At 46.6% G+C, this 21,600-nt stretch overlaps 1 protein-coding gene across 13 annotated transcripts in view; it reads right to left on the bottom strand.

The window, feature by feature from the left end:
* The window catches only part of FHOD3 (formin homology 2 domain containing 3), a 469,161-nt gene that overhangs the window by 386,058 nt on the left and 61,503 nt on the right, over positions 1-21,600 (bottom strand). For all 13 annotated transcript variants that reach the window (XM_053902586.1, XM_053902585.1, XM_053902587.1 and 10 more), the window contains exon 3: positions 10,366-10,430. In XM_053902586.1, coding sequence (XP_053758561.1) covers positions 10,366-10,430 — 65 coding nt within the window. The remainder of the gene's footprint in view (positions 1-10,365; positions 10,431-21,600) is intronic.

Below are 21,600 nucleotides of genomic sequence, written 5' to 3'. Positions count from 1 at the left end.
GACACATAGAAGGGTGCCATCAAGCTGCCTTCACTTTCACAAAACCCATTTAGTTTCAGTGAAGATTGGAGTATTTCAGCAAACATGCTGATCATTCGATGCTTGCCCAAAGTGGAACACCCTACAATGTATCAAAACCAGGACAGCTGAAGAGAAGAAAACCACAGAGTGCAAGGCCACTAGTTCAACAGGAATTGTGAACCCAGGACAGCCAACTCCATCCCACAGCATCAAGTAACATGTGAACAGAAACTTATTGACCTGTAGTTTCAAACCTGTCGGCGAAGCAGAAAAGGGTAGGGGCTATATCACACATTAAACACCTTAGTTGAGCATTATTTGGGTTTTATATTTAAGAATTTGGCAATGTCTTTCCCTAGTTTAATATTTAATACAATTCTGAGATCCAATTCTGGATAAGGAAGGTCCTTCAAGAATTGGGGGCAAGACATACATGGCATCCAAGTGAGTTCTGTCTCTAAACACGCCGGACACTCCCCAAGTACCTTCGAGAACCACTGGGCATTCCCATCGCTCTAACAACTTATAAAGCAACAACACACAAAACTGCTAAGAACGATGATGATATTTACCACCATTTGCCCCAGGTAGTACCCCCTGGGCACCACGTTTGCACTGTGCACATACTAGCTCCACCACTGCCAGGAGGGGGGCACCAGAGCTCCCTTGTCCTTCCCGTTATCAATAAGCAGACAGACCTAACAAGGCTGAAGGTGGGAGAGGTGGCAGTGGATGCCCCAGGCCCCACTCACAGTGCTCTGCCTCGCACACCTGCAGGCCACGAGCGGTCTCAAGCGCTGTGCTTCTGGATCCACACTGTACCCCACAGAGCCCGGGGCTCTCCTGCAAACTCTTGAAAATGACTCTGCCCACTCCCCCAGATGTGTTACTTTCTATTTACTTTCACGTTCTACTTACTGCCTTTTCTTCCTAAGAAAATACCAAACAAATTCATTTCTGAAATAAATGCATTAAATGCACGTCAGTACCATGACCCTTTTAGCAGCTCTTTCGGGTTCCTGGACCAGATCGCAACATAGGCGTGTGTAGGCTTCCCCGCATCACATACCAGTTAGACACCAGCTAAGTGCCCTACAATTCAACTCAACTTGGACACCATCTACCTGTGGAGAACTTCAAGTACCACAGGTTAAAGGATCAGTCTTACAAGACTGTGCACCCTACTTCAAACACTAATAGTCAACTCGGGTTGTCATCTGTGCCCCTGATCTACCAGCTTTTGATCACAGGTTCGAATGAAGCTCTCGTTGAGTTTGAGGAATTCGATACACAGAACTCAAACATTTTACTTGACTACCAGTTTATTATAAAAGGATGTAACTCAAGAACAGTCACGCAGCAGGGATGCATAGAGCAAGATATGAGAGAGGGGTACGGCCCCTCCATAATCTCTCCAGATGTGCCACTCTTCCTGAATCTCCCTGTGTCCGCCAACCAGCAAGTTCTCTGAACCTCATCCTTTTGGGGTTTTACGGAGCCTTCATTATAGGCATGAGTGATTGAATCACTCACCAATGGCTAAAAGGTCAGGGATGGAACTGAAAGTTCTAAGCTGTCCAATCACATGGTTGGTAACCCACCCCATCCTTAGGTGGAGATCAAGCCACCTCATTAACAAAAAGAATATTCTGTTGCTCTCCTCACTTAAGAAATTTCACAGGTTTTAGGAGCTTTGTGCCAGAAACAGGATCAAGTTCAAATATTTATCCTCTATCACTATCACAGGTTTCTTTAATCAACAAATACTTTGGGGTCTGCTCCTATGGTGTGGACACAAAATGGCCCACCTTCAAATGCTCAAGAGCTAACTGCTACCTGGAACATAAACCCTACCTCCTAGACCTTCCCAGGTAAGGACCAGACCTCCACACCAAGAGCAGGAAGACTCCCAGCCTCCAGCCCAGAACACTTTTGTTCCTTTCCAGGAGCTCCAAAAGCCAGAGCTGCCAGCATGTAGTTCTGGTCAGTTAGGAGCCTTGGTTTCCAGGTCTTCCCAACAAGAAGTCCAAAATGAGAAGCCAAGTCCAGCTGGTCAAGATGGAAGTCTGAAAAGGGACGCAGAAACTCCGGCTTCTTCTACAGCAGTTAGCAGCCCGGCTTGGAAAAGGGAGTTTCAGCTGCACAACAAAACATTATCAGCTCTTGAAGGATGAAATCCATTTTTTCCTCAGATCCTAGGACCATCTACGAATCACACCAGGACTGCACTAGAAAACAGTCCTTCGAAGCCTGGTGAAACTTTGCTTCAGGAAAGTATTTTGGAAGCCCTATCTAGAGGTTTTGTCAGCACTTCAGACCTCTCAGACCAGAAGGGTTGCACCAGGCTCTGTAACCATGTGGACAGGAAAGAGCCGAAGACTGTTTAAAGATGTCCTAAAAAAGCAAAGGAACAGGCCAGTACAAAGAGCACTAGTCAGGAAATTAAGAGAGATTCAGGCCTTAGTTCCCCCACCTCCCAGGATGGGACCTTGATATCACATCCAGATCTTCTGGAGGCCTCAAGTCTCTTAGCCCCTCCCACAGCTCCAGAGGACTAGTGAGGGTCCGTGGGACCAAGGGTGGGTAAAGACCCAACTGCCAAGGTGCCACTCTGTGAACATGGTTCACATTACTTTTAAAAAAATGGCCAAGGTTAACAATATACAATTTCGTAGACTTCTCCAACTATCTTTGTGACATTTTACAACTTGAAATACTTGCAAATACATTATCTAATTTTCAGGGTGATAGTAAGTCGGCCATTAAATCTACAGTGAAATCTTAAAAGGCTAAGAAATGACTCAACTATCGACCACCTAATGCTGTACGTTGTCACAAAGATTTCCCTGAATCCATGTAAAATGGATCCCCTCCTGCCCACACCATCACAGTAGTCACTAGGATGCAGATAAATCACATCACACATTGAACAGAATGTTTTCTTTTTTTCAATTATACTAACAAGATTGCAATTACGCTCACCTTTTTTATTTTCTCCTTTGCTGTTCTGTCACTATTACCCTGGCACGTGAACTGAGACTCCAGCACTTGTAACCAATTCCCAAACACCTTTATCTCCTTTGAATTAGATCTTGAACCGGCTGCATGTTTTGACTCAACACTAATGTTTTCCATGTGTTTTTATTCCCAAATTAAAATACTTCCCATTTGGTATTTCCAGCTCAACAGCAATCAGTAAAACATGCCCAGAATCCCCACCCGAGAATCCATTTTCTCCAAGTCCCTCAGCAAGACCCGAAAAACACAGGTACCCACCCAATCCTTGAAGAACCTCCACGTAACAAGGTATCTGCAAGCCATCCGACCTCCTATCAAAATCTCTAGTAACCAGACAAATCACTTTGTTTCCTGACATGCTTTTACTGTTCCATGAGCAAAAATGAAGCTGTTTCTTCACGGGGAGAGCCACAGGTGCAGAGAGCTCGCCACCAGAGGCTGCATTACATCCCCCAGGCAGCTCAGAGCCGGAAGTAAAAAGCGTCTGTAGCAACACTCTAGAACTTGTTCAAAAGCATGGTGGTTTCCTTATCAGGGGTTGTTTTTCTGGATAAAACTAAAGGTTCTGCTGGACAGCAACTTTGGAATCTAGCTGACAAGTTTGAACCATATGCTGGCTTGTAACATCTGTTACAGGTCTCCCCACTACGATGACTCCATTCTCCCGAGTCAATTTCTGCCAAAATTTCATGTTCCTTGTCAAGGATGTAAGCCATTATTAGGACAGTGCAAAGTAAACATCGATAATGGTTCTAAGGCAATGCTCAAATTTTATACAACAAACTAGGGATCTTCAGAGATAAAAGGTGACAAAGAAGCCATGAATAATTTAAATAAAGTCAAAAGGGGAGAGTAAGGACACACATGTGACCTTAAGAGACCTTGTGTAGGTGCTTTTCTTTCTTGTGGGTCAATCCACATTTGCTCAGATTTCCTTCCTCTTAATTCCCATAGCTGACCTGAGTTTCCAGCTGGATCTAGAAGGTTCCCAAGCAAATTCTCTCATAGGTGCGTCTCCTTTTTTTTATTCACCCCCTGTATTTATGTTTACCGGCATGTCCGTAGACAGTAGAGTTATTCTTTAAGTTCATTCTCTACATGTTTTTAGTTTGGGGCAACAAACCATTCCTGACTTTTCTGTGTACTGTCCACATCTTTATGTGGATAGATTTGACAGAACGGAATGGCTAGGAGTATTTAAACACCAGACCCCGGGGCATTTTAACCACCTAATGGAACATTCCACATCCTACCTCTACCCTTTCTCCCTTGGGGGAGAGGGGTATGGGCACATCTGTCAATCACTGTTTGGCCATAAGGCACCTTAGCGGTAGCCACCCACAGAGTGAAGAGTCTGACAAGCTGACTTCTCCCAGCCCAGACCCAATGGCCTTCTAGACACACGGGCATTCTGTGGGGTCTGCACCTGGGGGCTGAAGTAGATTAATAGGAACCAGATGATGGGAGGTATTTATCTGATTAGCCCAGAAGGCCCATTTTTACCCAGATAACAGAACTCTGGGTAACAGCAGGTCACAGACCTGATGGGGTGTAAAAGGGAGATTTAAAAAGATTTATAAGCACTAAAAGTCTCCTGTAGCAAAGAGAGACTCAGGATTTCAAATCTGAGCACAATTTGTGCCAAGGCAGTGGCTAGCCACTTGGGGATCCCAGAAAGAAGGCTGGGATGGGAGGGCACCTGGGTGGCTCAGTTGGTTAAACATCTGACTCCTGGTTTCAGCTCAGGTCATGATCTCAAGGTTTCCTGAGTTCAAGCCCCATGTAGGACTCTGAACTAGCAGCACGGAGCCTTCTTGGGATTCCCTGTCTCCCTCTTTCTCTGCCTCTCCCCAAATAAACTTTAAAAAAAGAAGAAGAAGAAGGCTGGGATGGGAGATGGGCTCCAGGATTTCTGGACAACCAGTGCATCCCTACATCGAAGGACAGGAAATGTGACCCACTGTCCCTAACCCCACAAGGGAAGACTATGACCAGGAAACTAGGAGCCTAGCCACTGTGACATCCACAAACAGGGCAGGAGGAAACCTCTGCCAAGGCCACAGAGGAAAGGTAAGAGCAGAAGCTGGCACCTGGGAGGACATAGGACCAAGTCAGCAAGAATCCCAGGCCCAAGATTTGAAGTCAGACACATCAGGGCAGGGGGGCCAAAAGGAGAAAGAACGGCTGGGGTGGGGGGCTGCTTCTGGTCAGAGCGCAGCCTATTTTATAGTTTTCCCAGTCACCCAGCAGGCCTTGGGGACCTGCCACCTATAACAACATGGGGCCAGCAACACCTACATGGACAGAGGGGCAGCACACCCAAGCTAGAAGGGCTCCACATTCACTGCACAAGCCTCAGGTGTCTCAGCACCCACCGTGCTAAGGGGCACCTCATCTTTACTAGCTAATATACAAATACCACCAGGTGTTAAGCCCAAGAGGGTCCAAAAGGCATTTTGAGGTTTGCAGAAGGAAACCTAGTTTTCATGAGAATTCCAGAATCAAGAGGCAGTGAGGACCACATTGGAATCCAATTAACAGTCCAAACCCAGTGTCCTCTAACAGCCCACCTGAGGAGCAAGTGCAACATCAAAAAAGCAGCTGTAGGGAGGCCTCCGTGCAGGGCCAGGAGGGCTCGGCCACATAAAACCCCAGCTCAAACTTTACAAGCCACTCAGAAGCGGGCAAGTGGTACTCTGCCCGGTCAGAAAGCTCAGCAAGTGGGGAGAGGATAGGAGCCACGCTCATTCACAGGCTAAACAAGGCAGAGCCTGAGAAAAGGATTAGAGAACAAAAAGCGGGGAGGGTGGGGTTAGGGATCATGGGTAGAGTTCCCCTCTCCAACTTCTAAACACAGAACCCATACTGTAGCCAGAGAAGATTCAGACACTAGGCAGAACCTGTAGCTCACCGGGAGCCCCTGAGCCATCAGGCACACCACACAGACTCTCACACCACCTCCATCACTACCAACCAAAGCTAGCCCGGATCCAAGACCTTTAACCAGCAAGGCGGCACACAGCCACAGGAACCTTCTCAACACCGTGCCCCAGGGAGCAGCCCCCTCTCAAACAGCTAGCACCTGAGCTGAATCCCCTCGGTCACTCCTGCACTAGAAGATTCTTCTTGAAACGCTGCCCACTCCCTCCATTTGTCATTAGCCCCGTTACTGGAACAGCACAGCACGAAGCACAGAGCCGGAGGACTCCACTCCGGAGAGCAAAAGGCCTGGCAAATGCTATATGGAAGCCTCATTCTGTTGTCTATGTTGCTGGAAATGGACTACTTTTTCATCCATGGATGAAGCGGCCTTCTCCAAATGTGCTTTTCTCGCCTCTACAAATATCCTCTCTCAGTGATTTGACCTTTTATGAGCAAGGAGACTAACCTCATGGAGAGATTAGCCGCTTCAGCTACCTCACCAGTTTCTGCCTTCCTCACCTCTGTCTTCATGGGCAGACCTCATCATCTCCTAGGTTTTGGGGAAACTCCTCTAAAGGCTCTAAAAATCCTTTGTACCAGGTTGTTCTTCACAACTACAATCAGAAATTATACTTTGCCGTCTTAAGCCAATGTAGCCTTTTAATTCAATGCTGGATATCTCAAAGTGTCCACCTTACGGGTTGCAGACCATCACGTGACAGGGTTTACTTATTCTCTTAATGAGAAGACAGGGCCTGGTCCAGAAAACTGAAGCAGAAGTTTTAAGCCCAACAAAATGCTTTTGAAATAAGCCAGTAGAAAACCCTCAGAAAACACCTTTAGGATCCTAAGGATTTCAAACCCTTTTTGTTTCTAAATCCTCAATTCCATTTATTATCCCTACAATTATTCTGCACCTTTTCTCTTCAAGAGGAGATTGAGTCATCAGAGCCAGCTGGCCCTCTGAACATTTTTCTGGTGTCTGGAAATAAGATCACTTGCAGGGACCAACTAATTTATTTTCTCTAGCTAATCTCATAAAAATGCAGACTTTAATGCCAATCAGGTTTTTTTTTTCTCCATCCGTATTTAAGTTCATGCCTACAACAGGACAAGGGACAGAAGCTAGTCATGCATCGTTTGCTGCAACATTTCATCAAGTGGTCATACCCAAAATGTACAAAGAAATAAGAATGAGAGTGGAGAAGAGCAAAGAGGTACAAATAGCTTAAGGGTCTCTCTCCACACCGAAATCCCATTCCAACTTCCTGCTTCAGCACTGCTGCGCTATCAGAAAAGGCCTCTGTTGGCTGCCAGCCATGACCTTCAAAGCAGCGTCCAGTGGCCTTCACTTTTTGGGAGATTGGCTTGGTTGCTGACCACAAAGGCTCCACGCCACTCTTGTCCCAACTGGGTACAGAGTTCCAAAGTTAACACTGGAGAATTCCAACGGCAGGTCACCTCCAATTCATCAACATGCAGTCCTGGATTCTAAACGTTCCTATACTTAATAGGAAGTAAGAGGATTGTAGGGTGTAAAAAACGTTTTGGAGAAATTTACTTGATAGCATTTTAAACCCGAGCCCAAACCGATCCTGGATCCTTCCAGCCCAATCGTGTAGCGGGAAAGGGGTCATTGGGGAAGTGGCATATGGTGCCAGGCCTAAGAACAGTCATTGTCAGATGTCTGTAATAGCTTAACCATGGCTTATATGGCAAGGATGGAAACCATCTGGAAAAGAAACAAGGACTCAACCAACTGTTATGAAAAAGGTTTTCCCCCCACTTGTCATGTTTTCTTTTCTCCTTTCAACTGAAGATTGTTCCAGGTTTGGTTTATCCATCCCAAAGAAATCTCATCTAATATTGCCATTTGGAAAGGAAAAGAATATGTCACAATGGGGGTTGGTATTTCATACACATCACACATACATTCCATTTTCTATACATAACCAAAGGATAATATTTAGTGCTGTTACAATAAATCTATTCCAGATCTTGCCAATAATAGGAAACGGAACAAGAAAGGGTTTTTTTTTTTTTTTTTTTAATACAAAGGAAAAGCTTTGACTCTTGGGTACCCATGTTAAGTTATACAGTCAAGCCCTCCCATCTGACACAATTGGGGCTGAGGTAATGAGTGGTGAGAACTAATTAAAGCACAAAATCTTTTTAAGGTAACAAATACCTTAAAACTTTATTTAATCTGCAGCTATCGAAATTGACCATCCTGGTTTGCCTGTTATGAGATACGGCACGGTAAGGGTGTACACTTTCACACCCAAGCTATGGGTGTGAAAAGGTCATTTCAAGCTATGACCTTTCTTTGACTAAGAGTCTACTAACTAGAATTATCTGTGGACCTTCTGTCATGAACTCCTCCAATGATGTGGTCTGGGATTTCCAATCCCCATTTCTGTGAAATCGACCAAGAACAGAGATACTTGTGAAGACTAGAGCCCTTCTGGATTTTTTCCCATGTTCCCCAACTCTTAACAGTTGTCCCAACCCACCTATGTTGATGAATGCTTTGATAGTTACTAGTGTTGAATCCTGTCCAAACTATTCCATGTATTTTGAAAGCAGTGATTTTTATACTCCTGTTTAATCCGTTTATAAGATATTCACCTACTATTTCATCCCATTACTTAAGTCCAATAGCAAGCGCAATTGGCATAAGGAGGGTGGAGAACAAACACACCGATCCTGTCAGCACCTGGTTCAAGCACTCCAGCAGGAAGGCATGTGTGTCTTGGGAGAGCCCTGGACCAGCTGCTGGTGCTCGGTGTGCTATGGGGATAAGTTATGTGTTTTACATGCCACATGTATTACACGAGACTGTAGAATACCTAGGTTAATGCAAGTCAATAGCATAGCTGTTTAAAAAACTATACTCGAAATATTTATATTCCAAAAAAGTGCATTTACCTAATAGGAATTAGTTCATTAGGATTCTGATCTAGCCTATTTTAGTGTTCATCTGCTTTGCCCTGCCTACTCTCATGGGAAATACCAATTCATATTCCTGTCCCCCATCTCTACTGGTTATCAGCTATACTTCAATATTTCACTTCAATGGTATTCAGCTTATATATTGGAATTTGTTCTAGATCTGGATTTGGGGGGAGGTGGGGTCATGCCAAGTCCTAGGTCACAGACCTTTTCATCAGGTAGATTTATATATATAACTGGAAAAAGTGTCAAGCAGGTGATAAAGCTAATGATTAAATATATATTGCCTATTTTTATAGTACAGAGTTCATGGTCACTCAGTGCTACAGGCAGCTGACACGTCAACAGTCACTACTGAGGCTCCTACAGACCTCACTGTTTCCAACATGATTAGGAACCCTCCCACCCCTGAGGTGTAGGAGTCTGCTATACAATTACTCGCTGGCCACAAAAGTTGTCACCAGAGACCCTAACTTCCTTGCACACCTAATGCCAGATGACTTTAAATTACACAGTTGCCCTCTACATTCATCCCCTCCCTCCCTCCATCCCTGGTTCTCCAACAAGGAAATAGGGAGGAAGTGAAGGGACCAGAAACCATCCCTTCCACTCCACTCAGTTACCACATCCTAGGTATAGACTGGGCCTCTAGAAGATGACTTATGCTCTCTTAATTAGTGTCCTGAATTAAGACCACAACCTGTAATAAAAGCAAAACTATTCAAACATGGAAAACTACGTATAAAATAATTTATAGTTTTTTTTCTTCTCTTTATGTTACTAGATACTTGCCTCAACTTGACCCGATGCCAAGAGGAAATCAGGCCCGGGTTTTAGATACCTTTCACATAAAAATGGTCTACGTCACATAAGTAACTGCTTGCGTTGCCATTCAACCCACATGCATAGATGGGGAAAACAACAGGTACAGGAAAATAGCTGCAGGAATGGCCCCAGTAGGGTTCTGGTATGATCACTGGCAAACCATTCTGAACCACAAACACATCCACTTGACACCATATTGCTTTCGATCTACAGACGCCCCATCCTACACTGACCTGAGATTTCCCTGTCACCTGAGCACAGCCTGGAGGCTCAGCCCCCGCTTCTTCCCAGCGAGCTTCATGGAGCCACCAGAAGGCAGGTGAATATCACTTCAATTGGCTGGAGGTTCACACTAACACAATGCCATCAAGAATCTCATCAACAATCTGTCTTACCTCAAGCTCTGCTGACTAACCAAAAAGCAAAGGAAGTTGCAATGAAACAGGGCTTCAAAAACGATTGCCAAAAATGACTTCACTAAACTAACCACCTGTGGTAAGAACCAACCCCAATGAATAGCATACTCCCAAGTATTTTATTGGGATTAACATTTAGATGACATTTCTTATCACACATTTAATCACTTGAGGGCCGATGGCAAGTTCCCCTTCTGCACCTGTCACTCACCAATGCAGGCATGGACCCTCACGGACAGCTGTGTCCTCAGGACGATGCTGTGCTTTTTGCCCCGCCTAATGGAGACAGGAGACAAAATATACATGGGTATCAGAGCAGTCACCAAAAAGACACATACATGCTATCAATCAGCTTTAAGGTTCTGGCACACCCACCTCAAAGAGATTCTAGATCAGCAGGGACCTATACAGAACAAGAATTTATCCAGAAATAACATGTCACAGGGCTTTACAGAAAATAAAACAATCCGGTTTGATTCTGTTGGATGGGCACACGGCTTTTATTACCAAACCTGGTCAACTCATCCCGTCCACAGAGTCTGCACATACCCATGCTGGGACAATTTTAAGATCTGTGCCCAAGTGAAATCCCTGGAATAGGACAACACAAACCTGCTTGATCATTCCCCTGACCACGTTTACATTTTTGGATATAGAAGAAGGGCATACACAGTGGAGTCACCACAAAGAGCTGGCTTGCTGTCCATCAGGGCAATACTGTTACAGCTTTTACTCTTCGCTCACAGGAAGGTAGGAGTCTACCCAGTAGCTTACAGGCTATTTATTCTCAGGAATGCCAATTTATGCCATGCTTTGTCTCACCTCCTCCTCTTTCTCACTTCAGGGAAGCAACCAGGATGGCCCTGTGCCCCAACTCTGCTCCCGGGGTCGGGGGGAGGGGGTGGGAGTGGGGGGTCCTCCCACCCTGAGCTGAGAAGGACTCAACCACATAACAGTTAAGCAGATATATGGGAGAAAAGAGCAGACCTGTCTACCTAAGGGTAGCAAAGGCTTTGAGATTTGGACAAAGTGGGGAGCCGGTGGACAAAGATAAAATGGAGCCAGCCAACCAGCACAGTAGCAGATAACCTGCTGGCTCTCGAAGCTGCTGAACTCCCTGCCATCCCTCTTCTGGCAGCTCCTTTCTCCCCATCAGGGCTTCCCCTACAACACAGTCTGACAGTGCTTTTTCCTGCTTCCTGCACTTGTGGCTGTGTTGGAAGGAAGGGAACAAATCTGACCAGGGCACATGGTTAATATCGTGGTTATAAATTCACAATCACTGAAACAGTATATTTTATTCTCGAGACCAGGTAAGAGGACAAAGAAGTATGGTTTTTAAAATGGTTTCTTTCAAAGGAGAAAGGAAAACCCCTTGCATAGTCCTGCAAGAGGAGGCAGTAGCCTCCACCCCAGCAGCTGCTTATAAGCACAAGACCTACATTTATGGTCCCTTCAGATCCCTCCTTTCTACTTTGTGTTCATCTGATGCTTTCACATTTGCCATGTGCAAGGCACTGGGCTCAAGGAGCTTGTAACAAATACACAACACTTGACCCATCTTCACAAGGTTAGATTCCTATCAACCCAGACTTCCAGACTTTCTACACACACACACACACACACACACACACACACACACACACCCTTTTCCTCTTGACCATCTAGATGCTGACACTCCTTCAGTTCTTGTGATCATACTAGAAAGTCCTAAGCACATGGAACAGAATGAGGGAGAAGACTTCAGTGTGTTCTGGGAAAAGGCAACAGGAAAGGGGTTCCGGGACGGTGGGGCAGGGAGCAGCCACCAAGTGTGTAGTTTCACCCAGAGATGGGCAGAAGCCATGCTTGGAACAGTGACCAGAGAATCAAAGAGTGAAGGCCAGACCCTAATTATGAGTAATAGCCAACCCTAAGTCCACAGATCTGGAAGATTTTCTGTAACTCATGTTATCAGGAGTTATGAGTCAATAAATAAAGCATGGAGACAAAGTACATGCTTTAGATGCCCAGATGTGGGGGGAAAGTAGGGAATGGCCGGGTAAAATATTTCAGAAAACCTCAGGTTCTGGAAAAGTTCAGAAGGGCCAATTGATAGCCCTGCTTTTATCTTTAAACAATGACAAAAATCCAATGTTGAGGAAGTGCTTGTTTTCCCACAGAACTCTCCGGTCCCACAGTAGGCATGTGGTATGGTTGCTCTGGGATTCCAGGCACTTGCACGCAAACAAGGACGGTCTTCCTGAGGAAGCAATGGCAGGCACACCATACTGGAGGGGTCCTCTTTTCTGTGCTTGTACATTGAGAAAGCAAGCAATCGGCTTGGTTATGCTAAACCCTAAGGGAATTTATAAGGCCACAGAACAGGGGCATCTGGGCGGCTCAGTCGGTTAAGTGTCTGACTCATGGTTGCCACTCAGATCATGACCTCACCACTCAGGCCATGACCCTGTGGTTCAGGAGTTCAAGCCCCACATCGGGCTCTGCACTGACAGTGCAGAGCCTGCTTGGGGTTCTCCCTGTCCCCTCCGCAGTGCCCCCCACTAAATAATCTTAAAAATGACCACAGAAAAAAGGCCTATTTCGCAGTTTAGCACTTACAATTCCTCTGCTTCAACATTCTACCTCCTTCCCCGCCTGCCTCCATACACAAAATCCTCAGTGAAAGAAACCTGTGTGGAATTGGGGGCCACGGCAGCAGCAGTCCCCTGAGATAAAGGAGGCTCCAAATCCCAGGAATTCCTAGCACAGAAGAGGACTGGCCCAGGCGGAGGGAAGTGGTGATCATGCAGGCAGGTCCACAGAAGGTGTCCTTCACCCCCACTTCTCCCACCCCACCCCCCACTTCTCCCACCTTTGATGTGGGTGTCATGGCTATGCCCACTCTGCAGATGAGGAAAGTAAAGCTTGGAGAAAGGGGATCAACCGCATCAAGTCACATGGCTGGTAGAACAGACCCAGGCTGAAAGCAGGACGACTCCGGAGTCACCTGCACCATCCTGCCCTTTGCTGCAGGGTCACCTCACTAGGTAACCTTCCCCAGGGCTTACAAAGGGTCAAGAGAGGCATTCTTAGAGACTGGCTTAACCTCAAGGCTAAGAACCTAACAAAAAAGCACACGCATTAAAAAGTTACAATGCAGGGACACCTGGGTGGTTCAGTCAGTGAAGCATCTGACTCTTGATCTCAGCTCAGGTCATGATCTAACAGTTTGCAATATCAAGCCCCACGTCAGGCTCTGCACTGACAGCATGGAGCCTGCTTGGGATTCTCAAAATAAGCATTTAAAAAATAACAAATGGGGGAAGAGAGGTTCAAAAAATTATGATGCAAATGAAGAAAATATTGGCTAACCAAATCAGGTTTATTCAAAGAATTCAAGAATTACAGCAAGTTTCAGGTTTTATTTAGAGATGTATCAAAGATTGGGGCACCTGGGTGGCTCAGTCGGTTAAGCGTGTGACTTCAGCTCAGGTCACGATCTCACGGTTAGTGAGTTCGAGCCCAGCATGGGGTTCTGCACTGACAGCTCAGAGCCTGGAGCCTGCTTCAGATTCTGTGTCTCCCTCTCTCTCTGCGCCTCCCCCACTCACACTGGGTCTCTTGAAAATAAATGTCAAAAAAAAAAAAAAAAAAAAAAAAGCTTAAAAATGTATCAAAGGTCAATGCATGGAGGACACCAATCATAAGGACCCTTTAAATCTGATTACTTCCCTCCCTCCACAGCTTTCTTACTGGACATACTAGAGAAAGAGATTTTTATTTAATATGTGACCCTCTCACTTTCACTGACTCTACAATCTTTTGGCTAATTCTTTTCGCTTCAGAGAAATAAAGGTATCTAATTATTTTATCCCCACTTTTTCCAGTAAATATGCCCGCATCTCCTGTTTCAGTTTAAAACTTTAAGGAAATTAAATCACAGATATACTTTTCCTCTGCTCCCAATAGGATACTAGGTCAGTTTGGGTTCAGACAATAATCCTAACTTGTTAACATTTACAGAAAGCTTATTATGTGCCAGGCCTGTAACTACCCTCTTTTTAGTTAGACTTCATTTTTAAAGACAAGTTTTAGGTTCACAACTCCCTTCCTCCAAAGGATCACCCCAGCCTCTCTGGTCCTTAACGCTTCTCACCTGGGTACCAGGCCTCTCTTTATGCAGATTTGGTCTTCACAAGATTACTACGAAGTAGGTTACATGGCCATTTTTACAGTGAGGAACTTATGGCCCAGAAAGGTTAAGCAACCTTGCTGAGGTCACACAGCTAGAAATTCAAAGAGCTCAGGCTCCTCCCAGCAAGTCTGACCCCAAAGCCTGAACTATCACCTCCCTACATCTGCCTCCCAGATTGATGTTCCTTCATTCCCTTGGTCCACCCATGTTCAAAGGTGTCTACTTTGTGCTGGAGAGCACAGGATATGCCAAGGTAAAAGGTACATCCCGCCTCAAGACAGGAAAAGAGAACTCCTCTCACTTCACAGCAAAGTTATGTGTACAAGGAATGGACACACACCCCGCTGTCCTTTCCCTTCTCCCCAGGGGCCGGGAGGCAGAGGAGAAGGAAAAAGCTGAAGAAACCACTCTGGACACACAGATGGAAGGATTTTGAGGACATGACAGCTGTTCTACCAGACCTAAGGATGACTGTCTACGTTTGAACTCTTAAACAAGAAACAAATTCATCTTACTTTTTTTCCATTTATTTATTTTTTTTTTAAGACAGAGTAGGAGCCCAGGGGAAGGGCAGAGGGAGAGAGACAGAACTTCAAGCGATCTCCATATTCCACATGGAGCCCCAGGCGGGGCTCCATACCACAACCCTGGGATCCTGACCTGAGCCAAAACCAAGTTGGACACTCAACCCACTGAGCCACCCAAGTACCCCCAAACTTATCTTTAAACCTTCCTATTTTGGTTCAAGATCTACCCTAACTACTACATGCTTTCTTGCCTTAATGATGCTAGAAGACGAGCAGCCATATTTGAAGGGTGATCAAATAGGGAAGACGGAAGTCACATCCTAAAGATGGCAAAGTAGAAAGATAAAATAAGTCCAGGCTCCTATGAGCGTCTTGTCATCAACACATCATCCTTCAAATGGCCCTAATTACCCTTGTTTTAATTGGACTTTGCTTTTAAAGAGAAGTTTTAGGTTTACAACTCCCTTCCTCCAAGGGATCACCCCAGCCTCCCTGGCCCCTGATGCTTCTCACCTGGGTCCCAGGCCAATGTGTCTCACCTGGTCACCTCATACCTCGAGTATGGCTCGACAAAACCTAATTTGCAGGAGCCCTCTCCCTCTCCCCAGATTGCTCCCACCCCAGAACCTCGCTACTTTTCTCAAGTCACTGTTACTCAGCTATTAATGTCATGTAGCCCATTTTCCTCATGTTTTGCTATAATCCGTCAACGAGTACCACAGCTCTAGATTCACAGCACACCCCCCCCCTTCCCACCACATACCCCAAACCACCCCCCAACCCCGCCTTCCTCAGCTATCAGGCTCAGGTACACTAGGTCACAGCGGCCACCCTCCCTGGTACCTGATTGACTTCTGGGAGGGTTCCTTCTTTGCAATTCAGGTCTCTTCTGACGCCCACCCACACCTTAAAGCCCAGAGCCCACCTCAGCTCACCCAGGCCTACCTGATGCCATCCTTGTCCAGGGATGCAATCTGACATTTGAAGCTACTTAGAGCCTTTCCACTCCCACAGTCCACGCAGCATAGGAGTTCATGCTCTCCTGTCCGATTTCCTACAGAACTGTCTCCTTCACGCAGCCCTGAAGGGCTTTAAAAAGCACCACTGCCCGGGCCAACCACCCAAGTTCATAGTTGATTGGTCTGAAGCTGGGCGGGAAGAAAAACTGGTAAAGTTGCTTAGGTGGTGGCCGTACTCTCCAAGACGGAGAGCCCATGCTATAGGCTTCTGACCAAACATCAGACCCCCTGAGGAGCTCTTGAAGAGGCCAGAATCCCAGGCCCCACACCAAAGCTCCTGCAGTAGGTGCCTAGAAGCCAGCATTTTTAAAAATATATATATTTTTAAGCTTATTTATCTTGAGAGAAAGGTGGGAGGGCAGGGGGGGGGGGGGGCAGAGAAAGGGAGAATCCTAATCAGGCTCTATCTACACTGTCAGCAGAGAGTCCAACACAGGGCTCAAACTCACGAACCGTGAGATCGTGACCTGAGCCGAAATCAAGAGTCAGATGCGTAACTGACTGAGCCGCCCAGTTGCCTAGAAGTTAGCATTTCTAAGCAGGTTTCCTCCAGGTTACTGATAGGCAGCCTAGCACTGGCCTAGGACTGGTGGACAAGGTTTTGCGTGGGGAGAAGTTTCACAGCCTTTCAATAGATTCTCAAAGAATTCTTTGTATCCCAAAAATGTCAAGTTTGAAGGAATATGTAATCTTCCTGTCCTGCCATGTGATGTGGGGAGAAAAAAAAACCTTATCCAATCTCATCTTTACCTGTGTCTCCTCTGTTTCTAGGTCTAGTAGAATAAAGAAATCACCTGAAATACATACTGAACCTACATCTAAAAACCTATTGAACCTGAAAAAACAAACTATACACAAAACTCCTCCCAAGTTGAAAGAGACTCCGGTTAGGGCATGGATAGGAAGCAACGAGCAATTTTCCCCCTTTTCCTTTTAAGGGATTACCTTCAGCTGAAGAGTGCAGGTCTGGGGCCTGAGGCTCTTTTGGCAAATCACTGAAGGTTACGGTCTGCTGTCTTCTCAGTGTGGGCAAGGCTCAAACTGCAGACTACCAAGCCTGCCTGCCCCTGGTCGCCGTGAAGGAGACAACCAGCCCTTCCGAACAAAAGGTGCCATCCTAGCAAGTTCAGTGCTCAGCTCTTCATTGCTGATTTCCCCCATCCAAAACTTTGCATATGCACAAACTGCACAGAAACGCCAGGGGTTCGTGGACCCACACACAGTTTCTGGAGGCTCATGAGCTACAGGTCAAGAAGTTAGGCATCTAAGAGTCAAATGAGAGCTCCCCCCAACCCCTCGGGGCCCCGAAGCACATCGACTGCAAAGCTGACAGTGTCGGGGCACCACCGCCCTAGCAGACGGGCTCCCCCACCTGCATTCAAGTGCATGCAGAGCCTTCCCCATTGCACCGTCGTCTGCTCAGCGTTGGCAGGGGCGGGGGTGGGGGGGGGGGTGTCACACTCCCTCACTCAACTTCCGGCAGCATTTTCAGGAATGGTCTTTCCAGGCAGTCCTGGAGGGCTTTAAAAGCACCTCTGCCTGGGCCCACCCCCAAGTTCTGATTTCATTGGTCTGAAGCTGGGCAGGGAGGGAACCTGTTAAAGTCCCTCAGGTGGTGCTCATACTCTCCAAGACTGTGCTGTAGGTGCCTGAGCGAACATCAGACCACCTGAGGAGCTCCCCAAGAGGCCAGGATCCCGGGCCCCACGCCAACCTCCTGAAGCAGGCACCTAGAAGCCAGCATTTCTAGGCAGCTTTGGCCAGGAGTATTTGGCTCTAAGTACCTGCGAACGTTCAGCCCTTTCCAGCCCTGCCTGGCCTGACACCCTCCCGTCTGTGTCACAACCCTCACACTGCCAAGCTCTCCCCACCCCCCACCACCACCCCACATGGCTGGCCCCCGACTTCCCCACCACCACTCAGCCCTGTGAGGACAGGTATGGCGGCGGGGAGCAGTTAGCAGCCCCCCTGGCAGATGAGGAACCTGGGAAGGAATCAGAGCTGACCTTCAGATGCAGACCTGAACGCAGCCAAAGGTGAGCACCCTGAGTGACTGAGACAAAGGTAGGAGCCCCGGGGACGCACGCCCCACGTGCAACAGCCACACTGGTCCTCAGAGCACTCAGCAGCACTCTGCTCCTCGAGACCCTCGTAGCTCTACTGAGTTCCCTGAAACGGCCCCCTCAACCTCGCAAAGCCACTACCCTCTTCAGGGCCAACCTCTGGCCCCACCTTCTCTGTGACAGATCCCTGTGCCCCTCGGCTGGCGCTGGTTTTCTTTCAGAGTTCAAAGGAGGTGGAAATAAGCAAAAAAGAGGCGGGGGCAGTCTCTCTGGCCCCGCTCTGCCCTGCGGGCAAGGATCTCGCCTCGGTTGCCCTAACTCGAAGAAAGGAGATTTCAGAGCGGTTCACCCGCGTGGGCCCCTCCAGGTCTAAAATCCAGTGATTCCCGTTTCAGTGTATCTCCTCAAATTCTAACTGTAATTATAGTAGAGGATATTACTTCTGAGTTTGTATTCTATGCTGGGAACTAGCTTAATGTTTCAGATACTACACATCATCATAGCTTTGCCTGCATCAACCCAACAAGGATGTGATAGGATTATCCCCAGTTACTAGGAAGCTGAGGTTCAGAGAGGTGAAGTAGCATCCCCACGGTCACACAGCCATGAGACTAACCGCAGGGCCCATGTCCTCAACCACTACGCCGTGCTGTTCCCCACCGTGCTCTCCTCCGGTGCCAGAGACCTTGTTGGGATCCCCGCTGACATGGGGAGGGAAATGGACCTGGGTAATACTGTCCTCATTTTATAAATAAATTTTATAAACCTCTATTAGAGATAAAGTGCCTTGTACCAGGTCACACAATGGCAGGGTCAAGAATAATAATCCAGGGGGTTCAGGGCTTCTGTTTCCACTACACCATGCTGTGGTTGCTGATTTCCCTGGCCTTGGAAGGCAATAAATCGACCTGGCTCCATTTTGGCAGCATAATAATTGCTTTGTCCTTCTACCTTTGAAGGTCTTTCTCCTCTTCTCCAGTTAGCGATAGCTTACGTGATAATTCTAAACAAGCAGTGAGTTAATTTTTAGTCTTGGCATAAAAGAGCAGGGTAATGGACAAGAACAAAGAAACTCCTCCAGCAAGGAAAATTCTCTCAGAACACACTGTACAAAAAACCCTACCGTTTGCACACTACCTGCCACACGTCTTCATTATACGGTCACAACATTAGCAGATTTTTGCTGTAATTCACACAAATCAAGAGAAAGGATGGTTTCGTTTGCCCTTTTCATACCTCAAAAAGGCAATTCTTAACTAGAAAGAAATTATGTTTTAACTGCCATTTGTGGGAGACATGAGTTTTTAGGCACATGACCTTTGCCAAATGCCACACCTCCTAGGAGAGGACTTAGCAGGGACACTCAGCACAAATGACACCGCAGGTGTATGTACCCAGACACGTCCCACCTATGTGGGAAAACTCAGCCTTCAGGCTGCTTGCAGCTAGTTCTCAGCAATTTGCCACATGCTGTCAGAGCTCAGTGGTGGTAAATGATCCAGAGACAACAGAGTGACCCGGCAATGCCAGGACAGCATCACCCTGGCCTGTCTTCTGCAACCTAGGCCAGGGACAGAGGAGTCTCCCCACCAATGTCAGTAAAGGTAGCTTCTTCATACTCTTCTGGACAAAAAGGAATGTCATCCTGAGTACATTCCAAAGGACAAGGGGTGGGTCACCACAGACCCAGGCTTTTTCAAAGATGATACAAAGCCCCATCTTGGGTGAGTTTGGAGCTCACCTGCCAAAAGCACAGCTACCCAACATGGTCTGGCTACCTTCTCCCGTTCACAGTTTCCCACGTATGAGTCCTGCCTTCTTGTCTTGCCATAATTCATCTTAGGTTTAGGGTGCAGAAATGGGGTCATGGCTGGTCCCCTCAGATGGACTGATGGCCAGGTGATGATTCACAAAGGAACGGAGTGAGAAAGTAAAGCCCCAGGATCTCCTCTGGGAGCTTACAGCAGGGTTCCTGGCTCTTGAGGAACGGCTGCACCTGACTGCTGATGCGGACAGTGCCAGATGATGGCAGCAAATGTGTCTTCTCTGGAGCCTCCGTGCAGTGTGCTTGAGTGCTATTTGAACTAAATCCAGCGTTTTAGCCTGGGACCGATGATGTCCTTGCATGAACCAACCTACGTCACCCAAGGTGCCAATGCACATCCTGAGTAAACCTGAAATGCCTTTGCCCGGAAGCTCTCGGGATGGCTGGGGGAGTACACACTTGCAATCAGTCTACCTGTGTTCAAACTAGGCTCTACCCTCCACCGACTCTGTCTCCTAGGACATGTAATTTAACTCCTGACCCTCAGTTGTTTCAGATGAAAAACAGAAACAACCAAATCCAGTCACATGACCACTAAGATGAACTATTAAATTACACATGCCGTGAATAAGGTGGTTGGTATAGTGGCTAGCATAGCAGGCATTCTGTAAATGTTATATTCTTCTCCATTTTTAACTCTTGATACTGGTGTCTAATGTAGTGTTGCTTTTTTCCCCTAAGCTCCCAACTCCAAATAATTCAAATTTGGATAAAGAAAAAAAATCAAACAGGGCATGGTCTTCAACTATAATACCAATAGAGACATTTTTCAGGTTGACAGCAGTCTACTCATAACACTCCTGGAGTGAAGTCATCCAATTAGACGGTCATCCAGCCTGAATTCTCACATCTTATATAAAGGGATGTCATTGTCAAACACTCGGTAAAAACCATAGCAATGGGTGCGACTCCTGAGTGGCTCAGTCGGTTGAGCATCCAACTTTATTTAGCTCAGGTCATGATCTCACGATCCGTGAGTTTGAGCCCCACTTCTGGCTCTGTGCTGACAGCTCAGAGCCTGGAGTCTGCTTCAGATTCTGTCTCCTTTTCTCTCTGCCCCTCCCCCACTCACACTCTGTTTCTCTCTCAAAAATAAATACACGTTAAAAAACAACTATAGCAATGGAATCTTCTCAAGTCTATCAATCTAATAATGTTAATTTGTTTAATGATGATGAATAGAATCTGGTGTGACATAATAATGATACCCCTCCTGTGTGTACGGCCTATCATAGTTTTCAGGTCTGTTCCCACACACGGCTGGGTCCTCAGAAAACCCTGCTGGTTCCTACCAAGGACCCTAGCCTTAGGGCTCATGGTCATGTTTTTCAGGACTCCACTGTGGAATCCTGCCATTTACCTGGTCACCGATGTTCAGTAAGTACCTATAATGTGTTGACAAAAAGCTAGATGACAGATATTCAGACAGGCCCAGTTCTGACCTAGTAGAGCTTTAGCGGCAGATAATTGGGGGACAATTAAGGGATAAAGGACTGTAAGTTGTGGCAGGTGTTAAGGCAGGGAAAACTAGGGTCAGGTAGAAAACTAAGAAGGCTCCCACTTTCCCTCATTTATTGAGCCATTCGTGAAGAATCAATATTCATCTGGCTGTAATCTATTTTTAACTTGGGCAAGGCAGCTTCAGAGCAACTTCTGCAGAGATCCTCGAACACCAGATTAATACAGCTAAGCATTATTTGGAAGCAACAAAAAATCTCTGGAGGTTTCTAAGGAGGAAGGTGATGAAATCAAAGATATACTTGATTCTGAGTGGATGAGAACAGAAAGGAAGGCAGGGGGCCCCAATCAAAAGGCTATTTCAATAACCTCATAAA

The sequence above is a fragment of the Panthera pardus genome, unplaced genomic scaffold, assembly GCF_024362965.1.
Source record: "Panthera pardus isolate Hobbes unplaced genomic scaffold, ASM2436296v1 HiC_scaffold_15, whole genome shotgun sequence".
NCBI lineage: Eukaryota > Metazoa > Chordata > Mammalia > Carnivora > Felidae > Panthera > Panthera pardus.
Note: the sequence above shows the minus strand (reverse complement) of the source record. Positions and strands in the feature narration are given on the sequence as shown.